Source organism: Homalodisca vitripennis, chromosome 8, assembly GCF_021130785.1.
Source record: "Homalodisca vitripennis isolate AUS2020 chromosome 8, UT_GWSS_2.1, whole genome shotgun sequence".
Classification (NCBI taxonomy): domain Eukaryota; kingdom Metazoa; phylum Arthropoda; class Insecta; order Hemiptera; family Cicadellidae; genus Homalodisca; species Homalodisca vitripennis.
Window position 1 is genome coordinate 95,133,719 of NC_060214.1, and position 17,534 is coordinate 95,151,252.

Here is a 17,534-nt window from a genome sequence, read left to right on the forward strand (position 1 = left end):
ACACTATCAACATTTGTCAATAGTATGACATAACCTATAAACTCAGTTTCTCAACTTTTGTGTCAATCTAACAATTAATCAATCAATCATAGTTTACGATAATGAAATATCAGTGTACAATTATTTACCTTTATTGTTGTAGTTGTTGTAAATGACGAATCTAAGCACTCCACATTTTCACGAATAAACATAGTTATCTGCTTTATCCCGTGCGGCGGACCCACAGTTATCTGCTTTATCCCATGCGGCGGACCCACTGGACGGGCATCGTAACGTTACCGGGCGTTACACTTTTTCATGAGTGACTCCGAGCCGCAACCTAATTTAAGACGTTGTCACGTCAAAATTTCTTGCTGTGTGATTGTCTGCAGTTATCAATAATTAAATGAGCTATAGACTTGAAATTTTGGATTGGAGCGAAGTCTGTTATACAAGACGTTGTGTGGCTTACCTTGTAATATCAGAATCAGAAATTATGTACTGTCATGGTTTATGTAAAATAAAACATCTTCAGCCTGGTAATATTTTCGTAACACATTGACTGGAATGGACACAACTTACGTACTATTCCGGCTGTCCTAAAGCCGGTACATGACTTGTGTAGCAGTGAAGGTGTTAATATTATCTTTTAATACATCTAAACCAACTAAAACTCCTGTTCTTGGCCTCAAACAAAATTACACTTTTAAAGATTATAAAATAGATTAAGTTTACATGAATGTTATTTAATAATGACAAGGATTTAAAGAAAACAAGTTAAGCTTAAAAATAGGTTAAAATGTAATAAAGATAAGTACACGGTCCTAATAGTTAACAATTTTAAAAACCGAACTGTGATGAGAAACATGTTTAAAATATAGATTAACAGTGCTGAAATAAAGTATTATATGTATAAAGTGGATTTAATAATTAAATTTAATTATTAAGCTATGTTAAAATTCTGTAAACATAAATTAGACAGTATGTTTGTAAAGATAATGGAATATTTGGCTGTATATAAACAGTAAAAACAGCTTGTCACAGCTGAGAACATAAAGCATGCACTTTGAATGAGAATGGCACAGAAACTTGTGCAATTTATAGTGAGAATGCCAACACTGCAAGGAAACAGACAGGAGTAATTCATGCGTTTTTGTAGTGTGGGCAGTCTCTTCTGTGGGGCTCTCCGTCTGGAGCATTTCACTTTGTCAGGGAATGTAGTGTTTGACATTTGTTGTTGTCATCTCCTGGACAGTCTAAATAAGTGAAATGATGTAGCTTGTGACGACTGCACCTTAATATAGAAAAAGGTGATGAAATGAGTGACCTACCTCCTTTCCAAAAGGATTTTAAAGTTTGAAATTACTGTTGGCAACAGTTTTAAGGACGGTATTTTGTGTTGCAGTAAAAAATAATAAACCGTGTGGACTATAAATTCATTCTACGGTTCCTGTGCCAAGTTTTAAGTTTAAGAAAAGATCAAATACTTACACAACAGTATGTAACGCTATCCGACAGTTAGGATTAGAAATACCTATGACAGTAGCTACTTAGTGCAATAATTTGGTGTATGTTCTTATCAAAGTAAGAATCTCATTGGGTTCCTGCGTTCCCACATCTCATGAGGATCCGATGGTCCGCAAGAAGTCCTTAAAAAACTTCATCTACAGGAAATGAGGTCCCAAAATTAGAATTCCCAAAAAGGAATTTTATACAACCATAGTGAAAACTATAGTGTTTAATCATAAAAGTGGAAAAAGACTAGTCTAGTCGATTTAAAACATTTCACTGTTGCCAAATGACTAGTACTAGTCTTTTTACAGTGACATTCTTATTAAACCTTTTGCCATTGGACATTAAATTTCAAATAGATCATATTATATATCTAATTATTTGGCTTTTTCCCAATTTAATTTGATATAATAGTTTATTGGAATTTAACACTTATGCACACTCTAAAAATATATAAAGGGGTGTGGAGTAGTAACATAATATAAAGGGATGATATAAACTTTGATTTGCCACTTCCGATCACCTGGTTATTAAAATTAAAAAATTAAAATAGTTTTCTAAAAGTAAGATAGTTTTATTGTTTTGCATAGAAATGCTTTTTTGAAACATTTTCAATGCCCGAAAAATTATAAAGCCTATTTTAATTAGTTTGATCATTTCTGTTTTTACTCTTATTTATTTTCACTTTGAATACAATAAAAATATTACATAATTTTTTAACAATTATTTACATGTAAATGTTGACTGTATTGTATTGATTAAGAAAATATGTATGTATTTGTTTTACCTCATCGATTACTATTCTATACATTTTGACGTGGACAACTGGCAGAAAAATGCATGCTTGCCATTGCTGGTTTTATTGGGTCAGTGGTGCATTGTTTAGAGTAAGAGCTGAGAACCAATCTGCACCTTACAAACACACAACCTGATTTCTCTTGAAATGGGTAAAGGAATTTTTTCTTAAGAAAAAAAATCTGTCGTCAGCTGCATTACTTTCAGTGGAGGTTGAAATGATATGTTATCAAAAAGATTTCAAATGTGACACGATAATTTCTTTTCTCAGATTATATTTTTCCTAGCTTAAGACACGTAAAACCAACTGTCAATGACAGTTTTACCTCCATCGGACTATTAGGTAGACTCTATAATTCACCTGTTTAGATGTCTGTCTGAACATGGTTAGGTGACACTGATTTAACGTTAATTGACATGTCTTACGGTTGGTAAGTGTGTCAAGCTAAGAAAAATATGATCAGAGGAAAAATTACCACTTCATATTTTCAAACCCTTTCATATACTCCCATTTTTATTTCTACCAAAAGCTGCGTGGCTGACGATCGATTTCTTTTCTAGTAAAAATTTCTTGGTGATCTCAAGAAAAACCAGGTTGTGTACTCATGCAATGCAAATTGGCTATCGGACCTGGACTGTTACACTGGTAAAGCCTTTCATGACTTTTCGAACCACCATTTGTTTCATTTGTAGTACACAACACTTACTTCAAAGAAGCAGCTAGTTCAGACAGTTTACAGTGATGCCCTCCACCACTTAGAGTTACCTGTGATGGGCAAGTTAAGAAAAGCTTTTAGTGCCAGCCAAACCTGTGCCAAATGGCACACGTGCAGCTAATTGCGAAAATTTACTACGCGTTAGTGCACTTGTAAAATTAATTTTGCATTTACGCTCGACGAAATCATCCATTGCTTTTGAAATTGACTAATAGCTCTCTTGCCTTACAGCAACGATATAATTTTAACCATAATAAATTATTGCGTTTACTACAGTTTTCAAGTTCAGAGAATTCAGATTTATTGTTTGTTCAGTCTCGTGTATTTTATTTACTCTTTCTGTTTAATTTAGGGCTCTTTGAATGAAAAATGAATTCTAGAATGAGTGTGAATATCAACTGGTTGATATTTAACACTCAAATGACCTGTTTAAAACAAAAGAACGGCAGTTTAATATATTATTCAAAGTGCTGTAAAAAGCAGTCATTTTATTAATACTAACTGGGACCACTAAATTAGCTTCTGAACCACCACTGGTTGCTCGGGTGGAGGACTCCTTTAAACTTCTCAGTGTGGTTTCACGTTCCATGGACTCGCTGACTTAAATCTCCATAAAACATGCGGTTTGACATCCATATAACATGCGTCATCAGCCTATCATGTGGTTATGTCTTGCGGAAAATATTTTGGGACTTAATTTTGGTTTTTACATTAGTGAAATATAAATATTTTTTCTTTAGAAAGGTGTTTAGGATTGTATTATGCTATGTGTGTGATAAATTTAAAAAATTGATGATAGCTCAGGAAAGTGAAATTGATTGCTGGAAGGTCAATTGTTTTTTTTTCTCTGACACAGAGTTAAATTGTGAGTATTGTAGTTAAACAATCATGAAAATCTGACCATAAGGACCTAAAATGTTAAAGTTTTTCTAAATCCCTGTAACTAGATCTGTTCAAGGGGGTCTCACTGCAGGGGTTACCTTGCATGCAACCTTGTCAAAGTGTTACGCACATGATCACTCAAGTAATAGTCACTAAGATGGTTTTTCAAAATTTGTATTGATTGATGTACCTGTCAGAAGTGCCAACATTTCACTTAAAAACTTCTGCCCAATTGGACAATATTTCCTGTTGGAGATATCAGAAATGCCAGAAATAAAGGCTCAACGTTACTAAGTGTTAATATATATTTTATTACAACAGCAATCCTCAGTTGTGGTAGAAATCAATAGAAATTATTCAATAGTTTTAAAATTTAATAATAAATCTAATCTTACTGTGAATAAAAGTGAAATAAAAATATATAATTATTGTGCGATTCATGTTGCTTGTTGTCTATTGGCATTTTATTTCTATTAAGGAAGAGTGCCTCTTTCAAAGTAATCCTTAAAGTTTGACATTTTTTAAATGTACCTCTGAGTTGGCTCTTGTCTACTTTAGAATAAATTACGGCCATTCTTTATTGGTAATCGTTAAAATATGGATAAAAATAAACACTCTCACTCCTCTTTTATATGATATGGTCGAATAATATCAATAAATCAACATGTCATGGGGAACATTTGATGTTTTAAATTTTACTCTATTATGTATTATTTTGACTGTTTACTTAGCATAGAAATAAGCTGTTTATAAGTCTTATTACTTGCATAGAAGTAAGCAGTTTATGAAGTATAAGGCTTATTACTTGCATAGAAGTAAGCTGTTTATGAATTATAAGTCTTATTACTTGCTAAGAATACATGTTTTTTTTACTATAATCTTCATACTCCATAATTACTCTTCCAATCGCCAGTAAATATTGTTTAAGCAATTTTTATTCTGAATCATATGGAACTTAGCGTGCTAAACTAGACAAGATTTTTCACAAAAAATCTGGTCCTTATTAGTTAGGATATGTTTCCTAGTGTCTGGTGTGTTGGGGATAGAGTATACCATCTTCTGACTCCAATGTGTCCATTGCTGTTGTTATGACAATCCAGTTTCTATCCTAATCAGTGTAGAAGAAAGAACTTAAATCCAATAGTAAACGCTAGGCTTGCAAACAGATCGTTTCCACCATTGTGTCCAAATTGCTTCAACTGTTTGTACGCAATTAGCTCACACAGGTGTATGTAGTGAAGAGTAACAAAAATTGTGTTGTTTCAGTGCGGATCACTATGTGCAAGAAGTGTTCATCAAGGAGACAACCACAACCACCAGCCAGCGGCCCACTGCCTCGTCCGCCACAAAAGAATTGGACGACCTCATGGCTTCCCTTTCTGACTTCAAGGTGAGTCAGAGTTTGGAGTTTGAAGTATTTTTCTTTAAGTGATTTTTAGATTTAAGTGACACATCGGTTTTTGCTGTACCCAGTGGTAGGTTCAACTGGAAGGTATGAACCAGCCAGAAGTGAACTCTCCTGAGAGTTTGGGTTTGGGTTTGCTGTGATAGCATAATACAAGCATTCTTTGACTTATATAAAACTTCTTAACAGTGTATTTAAAGGTAGTTTTTAATTGCCTATGTGTCCACAAATACTTCCTTTTGGAACTACAGAATCCTAAGATGTTTTGCATTACTGCAAATAAAGTAATTGAACGAATGAGCTGACATTTAACTACAGGTGCATTTGTTTGTGCAAAATTAGATTTGGGCTATAACATTTCCAACTTTCTTTTTGCACTATTTTTTGTCGAGAAGAGAAAATCTAATTTATGTTTTTATATTGGAAAAAATACTGAAAAATGTTTTATTTTTATATTATTGTTGCAATGTACTGTCATTGATGAAATTGAGTTTGTGGACTCAAAGAATGGAAGCATATGAAAGAATAATACATTGTCGTTCTACAGTAATAATAACAACAATGAGATGTTATTAATTAAGTATACTTATTTGTTTGGATGCAGTACCTAAAAAACTTCACCTCACCTGTAGTCTTAAACTTTTGTGCTTTTTACTTCCTTTTGAAAGTATTTGCAGGCCCATGTTTACTGCAAGAAAAGGTCTCATTTTCACCCCTAGAATATGACCCAAAAAGGTTTTTCCTAGTCATCCTGACCCTGTACTAAAGGTGACTTTTTTATACTATTTTAAACATGGCCACAGGGGCAATACAGGCATATTTGCACTTTCTTATAATTGTTTGTGGGTTTTTAAAACATCCTTAACAATAAAAATCATAGATAGTTAAAAACCATGCTGATTGTAAAATATGCTCTGTGTTTTTTTAAATAGAAAAGATAAAATACTTGAAATAATTCATTAAGACATGAGAGAGATGTTTGAGACAAGCACTATAAGCAGTGGTATAATAGGAAAGAAAGTGGGTTAGAGAACTATTTATAGATTGCTAAACTAATCATGATAAACTTGAATAGATTAGACTCGTTGAAACACCTTTTCTTTGAACTTAAGATCCCTACCATTTATAGTTTGTATATAATACAAGTAATAAAATTTGTAACAAAAAATCCAATGAATCTCTAAATTCTACACATATTTACAACATACGTAACAAAATCACAACTGACAGGCACAATCTGAAATTAGATGAAATGAAAACAAGCTTTATTGGCAAAAATATTATAATCAGCTACCTAAGGAAATAACAAAATATAACTGACAGGGAGAGATTTGAAAGTGCAGTAAAAGATTACCTTACCAATAAGGCATTGTACTCCGTTCAGGAAGTTTTTGAGCCCAGATGACTATGTTATATATAATTGTTTAAGTTACTGTATATCATAAAATTCTATTTAAAAAGATGTGTATATTTTAAATGTTGACTTAATAAGATAGACTAGTATCCTTAAGATAGACTTTATAAGATTAGACTATTCCTATGCATCTTGTACCAGTAATGATGCGTATTAATGGAATAAAGATTATTCTCTCTCTCATTGCCTTTTATTTTCTGGTGAGATTAAAATTATAACCGTTACTGTGTCCATATTACTGTAACCATGTTGTGCCAAAATTAATGCATTATAAAGATAATCAGATGCTTAAGTCTAAAAAAAAAATTTAAATAAAACTTTTTACCCTTTCTGTGTGAACATCTCGCTTGAATGGGAGATATTTTATTCTGAGAAATGAATTGAAAAGTTGTGTTGTGAAGTGTTTCGGTTGTTGGATCGCAACAAATCGTCCAAATTTGTGGCAATTGTTGGATTCATTAGAGTGCTGGTGCTGATTCATTCCGCTAAACGTTCGTTTCAAGCATAACTTCATAACCGATCCAAGCAGTTTTTGCAGTAATGAGATGTGACCCCCATTCCATTATCGTCTTATTTGTTCGACATTGACATGAAAACCCCATATTTCATCACCAGTGACTATGTGGTTTAAAAATTAGTCACCTCCTTTGTAGCACCGGGTAATAAACTGTAGAGTTGTACTCATTCACATTGTTTTGAGCTCAACAGTCAAGAGTTTGGTATCCATCAGACACAAAATTTACAATATTTAAGTCTCTCAGTCAGAATTTCATGCACTATATCTGTGATTTTGAACCTTCAATTTTCCTTAACGTTATCATTGTTTAGTTCAGCAAGCTATTTTTAGCAGTTTCACTCTATTGAAATATTATTTTTTAAATGTATAAACTGTGGACATAGTAAAGTTCTTCAAATCTAAAACAATATAGTAAATCCAAACCCCCTCCCTCTCCTTTCTCTCTTTCTTAATTCTTCTCTTCTTCATTAACACCATCATCCTCAAAAAATTATTAAGAAAGAATACATGTTTATTTTTTGTTATTAACTTGACATTTACCAGAACAAAGAAACATAAAATTACTAAAAGAATTTAAAAGTATATGTAATAGAACTGGTAATTTAATTCATTCAAGATTTTATTGTTGATTAATATTGGTATTTTCATAACAATTAGTTAGTATTGGTGTTTATGTTTTGTGCTAGCTCATTACATACTAAATTATCATATAGTTTATGTAACTTCATGCGTATTTCAATATGGACAATTAATATATTTATGGCATCGTAATATCTGCCAAATTATACAGTGAGCAGCAAGTAATACGAATCTAAAGATCTCATTTCGGATCATTGAATAAAGATCTCATTTCAGATCACTGGACCTCAAATATTTACTGATATCCGATATCTTCTTAATCTGGCAAATGCTGTTAGTATGGAAGAAGTGTATGTTTTTACAAAAAGAGCTGTGCAATTTCAAAATGCTAAATAAAGAGTAAATCGGTTGCGAGCCATGGTGGTGATGCCAACTAACATGAAATTTGCATTTACACCAGTGGCAGAGCAGCAGAACTGCGTACTCAAGCCAGGGGCAGCTGTTCTGCTCTCTCAATCTTCTATCGTCACCGATTGCCCAACACAACTGTCTACAGCAGTCGGTTATTTCAGTCTTTTATAGTTTGGTTGTTTTGTCGTAAATTATTTTTAAAACCTTTGCAGCGTATTGGAATACGCTGTACGACTAGCACAACAGTAGGTTTTTACTGGTCGGCAGCTTGACGGCAAAATCTAAAGTGACGCTTACTGATGGCAGGACCAACTGTCAGGACGCTATTAGTGTTTTTTGGCACTTGTGTCTCGTTAACACCCTCTGACATTGAGGGACTTGATGTTACAGAAATACCCCAACATCACCGACTCTTTTTTGTATGATACACTTAACTAAAGTTTTATAATTTAAAGGTAAGCAATTAGTAAGTTATAATGAAAAAGTAATAAATTTCCCTTTATACAAGTATTATTATTTTTTATGTTACTTTTTTAATATTTATTATTGCTAGTCTTTGTACTATCCATAAATCTTGTCTTGTTCACAAGTTTTTTTTTTAACATAGGGTTCTTCCAAATTAAAAAAAAGACTCGAAATGTATTTTTTATAAGATAGTTTAACCCTTTGAACCCCAGACCAAAATATTGATGGTGGGAGAAACGTACCAAAACCATTTGACCTAAGAACTACAGAGAATCCCCGGAGCAGAAACAGCTGTATTGCATACTGTTCGTAAAAAATTAATAATTTTTGCTAATTTTTTATGCTATTGTCTCGTATTACACACCAAAATGTCCAGAATGAAATTGTATACACAGAAAAATTGTAGTCTGAAGTATACAAAATGTTTTAAGAATGAATTCCAATTTATCATTGGAGTTAAAAGGAAATTGTTGAAAATATCTTTTTCAGTATGAAATTTGTTGAGCTTTTAGCATCAGTTAACATGTAGACTGTGGTGGACACAAATCACTACTAATCCCACTGTTATAAGGTCAGTACTGAGTCGCGTTGTAGTGAAGATATTAATGTAAATTATGCAAAAATATGTATTAGTTTTTTCAGCTACATAATACACAGATCCAAAAGTATGGCTAGAAAATTGAAATTACATTTTAATTCTTTCTTTTGTTGCATACGTCCCTTTTTTACGTCTGATTCATTACTACTAACTGGATTATTATAGTAGTCATCTATTTTTTCTGATAATTTGTCTATACATTTACTTGCCTGATATTGTTATTAACATTAAAAAAATTTAAAAAGTTACACTTTTACTGCATATCTTTGAGCTTATATAATGTGTTCGTCTCTAACACCAGTTGACATAAAATTGAAGATCTGTGGAGCTGCATGATCTTAGTACAGAGTGTGCGAAGTATAATGGTGATAAAAAATGGTCTTTCTATAAATTTGAGGCAAATCGGAGTAAACTAAGTAAATTGATATTATCACCCATTATGTGAATAATGTGAAGGTGGCCCTAATACATAGAGATAATATCTCATATTACAGATAATTTTATTTTGTGCTTGCCACCTGTGATTGAATTAGTTATACAGGACATAAATCATTCATACAGTCAAGCAGTGCTGAGGCCCAGAGGATTATTTGTTAGTTCTGTGGTCTGACACCAGGGCTGTGTCACACAACATTTGATTGTTACGTTTCAAATATTTACTACCTGAGCTACTTGAGCCTCTCACTTGAGAGCAGTCTGAGTGCTCATTTTTTTCATACCTCAATTTATAATATTGGATGAACTATCTCTTGTGTCTACTACCATGGACGAAAGATTTACCATATGGCACTCACTATATATTGAAATGTTCTAGTAGACATATCTCTGTAGGAAACGATGTATCAGATAATTTTACACGATACAAATTAAAAAAAATAATTGTATGGACTCACAAGAAATTTTTAATTAGTCATTCTTTTCACTGTTTCTAGTTTGTATTTATGATAATCAATTTTTTTGAAGGATAAGGAGTTGGGTATGTATCCATTGTACTGTATCCACGGTTGATTGGTTAAGGAAATGGTTAATTCTATAACATATTAGAAGTTCTGTCAAAGAATTCGTTTACAGAATAGAAGGGCCGGTCTTGTAGCCAGAATCTTTAGGCGCTGTCCAAAAAGTAGCTTGTCAGTTTTCTTCATTTCTTCTGGCAAGGCGTTCCACATCTTTTGCCCCAGAGTAGCTTGTTTTCTTCTCTGTAGAGCTGAGATGGTGTATAGGTAGGCAGTAGTTTGTGAGCATGCCTGGTGTTGTGTTGGTGGGTTTGTGATCCATTGCTTGCTAGTTCGGGCATCTTGATATATACGTGTTTTATTGCCTCTAGGATGTACAAATTGTGTACTGTGAGGATCTTTAGCTCCTGGAAGGCTTTTTCTACAAGATTCTCTGGATTGTAAGTTTGCTCAGAATTCTGATTGCTCTTTTTTGGAGGACAAGGACACGTTGGAGATTTCTTGCTGTAGTACCACCCCAGACAGCAATTCCGTATTGTAGATGTGGTTCGAAAAGGGCATGGTAGGCTATTTTAGCTGTTGTCATGTCACATAAATTTTTATTCGTCTTATCACAAACAGCCCTGTGCTTAATTTGCTGCAAAGAGAGTCTATGTGTTCTGTCCATGATAGTTTGTCCATCCAGAGTAACACCAAGATACTTGGTAGCTGTAGCTTCTTCCAGCTCAGGCAGTCTTCCAGTGTGCTCTTTTTCGTCTCCCCAGGACTAGTTGCTTGGTTTTGTTTTCATTCACAACAAGGTCATTGTTGTGACAGTATTGAACTGCCATGTTTAGTGCAATATAACTGTCCACTTCCAGTTGTTCTGCCTTTGGTCTGCCAAGAAGTAGTACAGTGTCATCAGCGTACATTAGAGACTTGCAGTAACCTTGCATATGCTTAGGGAAGTCATTCGTGTAAAGGATAAACAGAACAGGCCCCAACACTGATCCTTGAGGGACTCCTCTTGTGATTGGCTTCAGTTTGGATCTAATTGATTTTGATTTGCCATTTGCTGAATGTGTTATTTCCACCAGTTGGCTTCTGTTGGTTAGATAGCTGGAGAACCATGATTTTGCACTTCCCTGTATTCCAAAGAGCTGTTAATTTCCTTATGAGATAGTCATGATCCAGGCAGTCAGAAGGCTTTGCTGTAGTCTAAGAGGATGGCAGTCGATGTGTTTCCCTCTTCTTCTTGGTCAAGTAGGAATTCCACTAAGCTGATCAGTGCTGTGTTAGTCGATTTCCCAGCCAGAAAGCCATGTTGATGTGGTGTCAAAAGCTGATGGAGTGTCCAGGTGGTCAAAAGAGTCTAGTCCGAGACAATTTTTCTCAATTATTTTAGAAAAAGTGGGTATTAATGAGATGGGGGCGGTAGTTTAGCTGCTTGTGTGGGAGAGTCCTTTTTGAATTTAGGGTATACTTTAGCAATTTTTAGTGCCGAAGGGAAGATACCAGAGTTAAAAGACTTATTGGTGATGTCTACCAGAGGGTCCACAAGTTCATTCTCACATATCTTTTAGCAATCTAGAGGATATATCATCGTTACCCTGCTGAGGATTTAGGCCTGCAGTGATTTGATTATTTTGGAAACTTCTTGCCTGCAAGTTTGTGTCAGTATAAGATTTGGAAGGTCTGTTGAGGGGGCTGGTAAAGATTGTTGTTTGTCTATGTTTCCATTTTTTCATAATTGTTTCTTCTGCTGTTGTGGTGAAAAAATTATTCAGATAGTCTGCTATTTCTGATGGGTCTGATGTATCCTGTCCATTGATGTTAATTTTGGTCAGCTGATTTTATTTCTGTTTTAGTTTTCCTTTCTGAGTTTTGATTATATGCCAAATGGTTTTTGATTTTGTTATCAGCCTCAGCAATTTTAGTTATTTGTGATCCATTGCTTGCTAGTTCGGGCATGTTCTACATTACATATAGAATTTATAATGTAAAGGCTGGGCCAATCTACATTGTGTGGTTGACCATGGAAAGGAAAATGTACCATGAGTTGTGGCTATCAATATCAAGCAGTCCCAGGATTTTATAATTTTAAACAAGTCAGTAATGATGTATATTTTAAAAAAAATCAGTGACTCCATGCTAAATGGGTAAAACAGTGTGATCTACATTACTAATCATAATAATATTTTTTTATTAGAATACTGCATGTTTGTCATTTCAGTGTATAAAATCTTTCCTTATTTGTGTTTACCTTATTTTGGCTTCAATCTTTATGGTTGGTAGTTTTAAATAAGCGTACTTGTGTTTTCTCTTGTAACTGACACTGTGTAAACTTTGTCTAAATGAAGTTCAAAGTCGTTGTTGTTATTATTTTTGAACAAGGGGTACTTAAACGCTAACACGCCACATTAAGCGTTTTATTTGTGTTGTCAAGTTCAAGGCACTAAAGAGAAGGAATTTTATTGTTTGGCAGTCACAAGCACCCAGTACTAGCTTAACAATTTACCACTTTGTGGTCCAAATATATTGAAGCACACATTGAGATCTGTTCATTTGTCTCTGTGGATTGCTAACAAAGATGGCGATTGTTACAATGCCAGTTGAATAGCCAAGTATATCAATCTTGTCTCTTTCTGATTTCTTTTGCACACTTTGTGTCATTTTTAGCCAATCAGGCTGTAAAATTTGTGAATTTACAATAAGAAACTGATTGTTCGAACCAAATTTCGAATTTTCAAAGTGGTTCAGACGTAGTTTGGTGTAGATTCTTGGATTTTTTAAATGATATTTGTCGGAGCGATTGGAGAGCTTTGATATGCTGAAGAGAGAGGCCATGTGGGCTGATCCGTTGCGCTCCAGTCTGCTCTATTAATAAACACCTTCGGTGCCACACAAGCTATTTTCGCTCTTTTGTGTTGGTTGTTTATATCAGTGACCTGATCTAATGGTTCTTCAGTTGTTTACCGAGCAGTGCCCCGGTGCTCATTTCTGTCAGTAGTAAGTGCCAATTGTAGCAAGCACGAACTAAATGTTGCTTTCAGTATGGCTTTCCATTCTAAAGGATCGCATAATTCTTTTATAGAACTTATCATGATTTATCAACATGTAATGACTTACAATTTAATGTTAAAGAATTTAATGTTTTGAGCGAGAGTTTTTATTTGTAGTTTGAACTGGTAAATTGTTTCAATTCATTAGTCCAATAAATATTGTTGTACACACGAACATTGAATTGTTTACAAACATAAACAACTCTGGAGAGTTTGCCAAGCAGTGGTCATCATCCTTGTCTGTCCTGACCCACCACACAGGACACCGGTTTATCAAAAATTCTGCCAAAACCGTAATTTTCCAATGTTAAGAAATGGGGGCAGGGATGATTGTAATTCTGCCAGTGGAACCAGGTCTCCTTTCTTGGGTTGTCTGAAAATAGCCGAGGGGGAGGGGAACACTGGAGGGGGTCTATTTCTGGCTAGGAAGGGGGTGTGGGTGGGTCAGCCACTAGAGGCTGCCTCCAACTGCTAGCATCTCACATCGCCACCGACTGCCTTTCACCGTTCACGTAATGTCTCCTTACGTTCACACCACTAACATTGCTGTACTTAGTGCGACCGCTGCTTACATGTATTGACGCTTTATTTTTCTTTAGTTTATTTGTTAAAAGTTCCATTTTGTGTTTTGTTCACAATTTTTTAAAAATCAATTTGATAAATTTAAAAGAATTCTGTTTGTGTTCATTTTATTAATAAACAAAGAAAAAGCTTTATATTTATCACTAGTGTACTGTTTTAAATGGTTAGATATTGAAACAAAGACAGAAATTGTTCTATTTCTACAGTTAGTAATACTATGTTCTTTGACAGGTGTCAAATCCACCCAGCTTCTCACAGACCACCACCACCCGGGTGACCGAGTCTGCGTACGCCAAGCCGTCGCGCAGCAAGCAGAAGCAAGCAGCGCAGTTGGATTGTATGCTAGGGAGTCTCCAGGCAGACATGAGCAGACAAGGAGTGAACACCACACAGAAGGGCTGCTGCAGCGCCTGCGACAAGCCGATCGTCGGACAGGTCATCACCGCACTCGGCAAGACCTGGCACCCGGAGCATTTCACTTGCACTCACTGCACTCAGGAGTTGGGCACTCGCAACTTCTTTGAGCGTGATGGCCACCCGTACTGCGAGCTGGATTATCACAACTTGTTCTCCCCACGGTGCGCCTACTGCAACGGGCCCATCCTCGATGTATGTGGTGCCAGTGATTGGTGGATTGTGTAGAATTGTGTCTAGTATATCAAGTGAGCAGTGGAGTTCTTTTGGACATCATCCAAAAATTATTTGGCGTTTCATAAATGTTCTTTATTGCAGAGGGATAATGCAGATTAAACACCTCTTCCAATATTTTTACTTCTCTTTAAAAAGATGTGAATGTTTAATATAACGTTTGTAGCAAAGTAATGTTTTTATACACCAAAGTAACAAGTTTTAAATCTAATATTGTTTAAAAAATGTTGTTTGTAAAGTGTTCTATAGTCCATTTTGATGTATCCTATTGTCTGATCTCATTAATACAATAAATCAAAATTTGCCCAAAAAAATTCAAATAAATTCATGTCTTAATTTATTAGTCAGTTCAAAATAAAAAACCAAATACTAGAAGACATAATCTACTTGATTAGTAAATATTTGTTCAGATCAACTTTGCTCAGTTATTTCATACCTTTAAGTTTAAAGTGCTCCACAGCTCAACCAACACTGTCATTTTAATGTTCTAATTTTCTTGATAAAAGTAGCATGAACATATATATATATATTTCTTGAGATACATTGTACTAAATAAAATTTTACCCCTTTAATTGTGGCTTGAAAACAAAAATGTTTAAACAATCAACCCAGTAACATTTTGGCTTTGCCGCAGAAATGTGTGACAGCTCTGGAGAAGACTTGGCACACAGAGCACTTCTTCTGCGCCCAGTGTGGCAAACAGTTTGGCGAGGAGGGCTTCCACGAGCGTGAGGGTAAGCCATACTGCCGTGATGACTACTTTGACATGTTCGCACCCAAGTGCGGCGGCTGCAACCGGCCGATCATGGAGAACTACGTGTCAGCCCTCAGCGCGCAGTGGCACGCTGACTGCTTTGTCTGCCGGGTTTGTACCATTTTCATTGATTTTCCAGCAAAACGCAGTTTAGTTCAGCTTGTTAATTTCAATTTCAGCTTGTAATATTTGACAAATGCATCATTTTTGGTGAATCGGCTTTCTAATGTATTTTAATTTTAATTGGGATGGAACATTCAGTTTTATAATTTTTTACAATAATTGTCTACCTGTACATACTTGTTAATGACTCACGTTGTAAGTTAAATGACTCAAAAGATTATTTAGTTTATAAGCAATGAGAAAGGCCACAATTAAACTGAAAGTAAACCTGAATTGCATTTCTTATTACATATAAAGTTTGTTTTCATTGCAACATGTCACAAAAGTGGCTATTGCTAAATTATTGAGTTGGTAAATACATTATTATATTCCTATCCAAACTTAAAATTAAAAGTTAAAATTTTTTCACGTTTTTTATGCTTAGAGCTTTTGGGTAAAGTGGGTATTGTTAGGATTACTAACCGTAAAACTGAAGCCCCCCTTATGTGACGAGTGGTTACTAACCCCAGAGTGGCACTGTGGCTTGTCGTCGAGTCAATGTTCTTACCGATGTATACTTCTCAGGATTGTAAGAAGCCCGTCACCGGCAAGAGCTTCTACGCCATGGAGGGCAAGCCCGTTTGCCCCAAGTGTGTTGGCGTCGATGAAGACGACGAAGACTGAATATGTGTATTGTTGTTGTACTCTACCCCCACCCCACCCCGAGATATCGCCACCAAAATGCTTCACCCTCTGTCATTTATTGTTAAATATTTCTATTATTTGTATTATTGTTTATAGAAAAATAAATATTTTTACTGTTTGAGTAAACATTTTTGTCTGGTTGTTCTAGTTGATAAGTGAGAGCAAGTAGTAAAGGTAAAGTGGTGGAAAATAAAGTCGGTTTTAAGGAAGCTTTAACAGATAATTTTAAAAATTTAAGATATTTATATTTTTTTAAGAATCTGATTTTATTCTTTCATTTAAACATTCCAGTGGCAAAGTTTAAACAAAAATGACATAAACATAATAATATTAAACATTAATTGGTAAATGTTTTTGTTTAAAAAATTGTTTTGATCACACCTTAATAAAAAATAATTAATATTTAAATATTCCAAATCAGTACAATTTTACTTTTGTTTTCTTTATAAAGATAAACTTAATCATTGTTGATCAGGTCATAAAAACATGTTTGATTCTCTGATTTTAATTCATGTTTGAGAAAAAATTGTAACAAAAATAAAATTTAAACCCTCAATAAACAATGTTAATCATATCTCATTTTGTTACATTTGTTGTCCTTTATATTGGTAATGAAATTATACTTTTTGTATTATATCAAACAAATTCAAATGAATAAATCGAAGAGAGAAATGTTTGTGTGATAAACTTACCGTTGGTCGGTATATTGGTATGTTTAGTATATCTGTAATACAGCCAACCTGAAAACATTCCTACGCCAAGATGACCAACATAAAAAAGTAAATTCGTAATGTGGATGTGTAATACCTAACCTACCCCAATACTGTAGTACAGTGCTGCCAATAGAAATTCACATGACACTAATGTTAAAAACTAGCGATTGACATAAATAAAGTAAACACAACACAAATGTGTATGTAACTGTAGCAGTTGCAAACTGATGTTTTCTGATTAGGCAAATAAATAAATTGCCTTCCTTATTCTTGCTAGTTTAAATGGTAAAGAATAACAATATTAAACATAATGTTTCTGAATACATTGGAAGCGTATTGTAGAACTCAAAAAAGGCTTATCCTTCAAACAAGGACCTGCAAATATTTCCTTTTGGAGCTATTGGTGTTTAGAGTTAACCCTGGATGTGGCAATCATTATAATGTCGATCATACACACATGTTTACTGTCCGTATAGTACATAAATCAATACTATTTATATACCATTTCTAACAGAAAGAATTGCTGATTTCAGTAGTGAATTTTTTTTCTGTTCTTGCAACAGTGATGTCACAGTGACATCATAAAATTTGCCAGAAAGATCATCTTCATCAACCCATTTTGAGAATTAGTGACCCAACTATACCTATATGGTTTATTATGTTGGTTTATAGGTTTTTATAGCTTTGCTTTAGGCTGTACACTCAGTTTGTAAATTCTGGTATATTGTGGAAACATTTAATGTAAAAATTGCATATTTTTCTA

General features: G+C 34.3%; 1 protein-coding gene across 1 annotated transcript in view; it reads left to right on the plus strand.

Moving 5' to 3' along the window:
* The window catches only part of LOC124367771 (paxillin), a 78,218-nt gene extending 62,034 nt beyond the window's left edge, over positions 1–16,184 (plus strand). Inside the window, exons 5-8 of the mRNA XM_046824873.1 lie at positions 5,151–5,274; positions 14,081–14,458; positions 15,132–15,362; positions 15,939–16,184. Of these exons, the coding sequence (XP_046680829.1) occupies positions 5,151–5,274; positions 14,081–14,458; positions 15,132–15,362; positions 15,939–16,037 (832 nt within the window). The 3' untranslated portion in view covers positions 16,038–16,184. The remainder of the gene's footprint in view (positions 1–5,150; positions 5,275–14,080; positions 14,459–15,131; positions 15,363–15,938) is intronic.
* Positions 16,185–17,534: the final 1,350 nt, after the last annotated feature.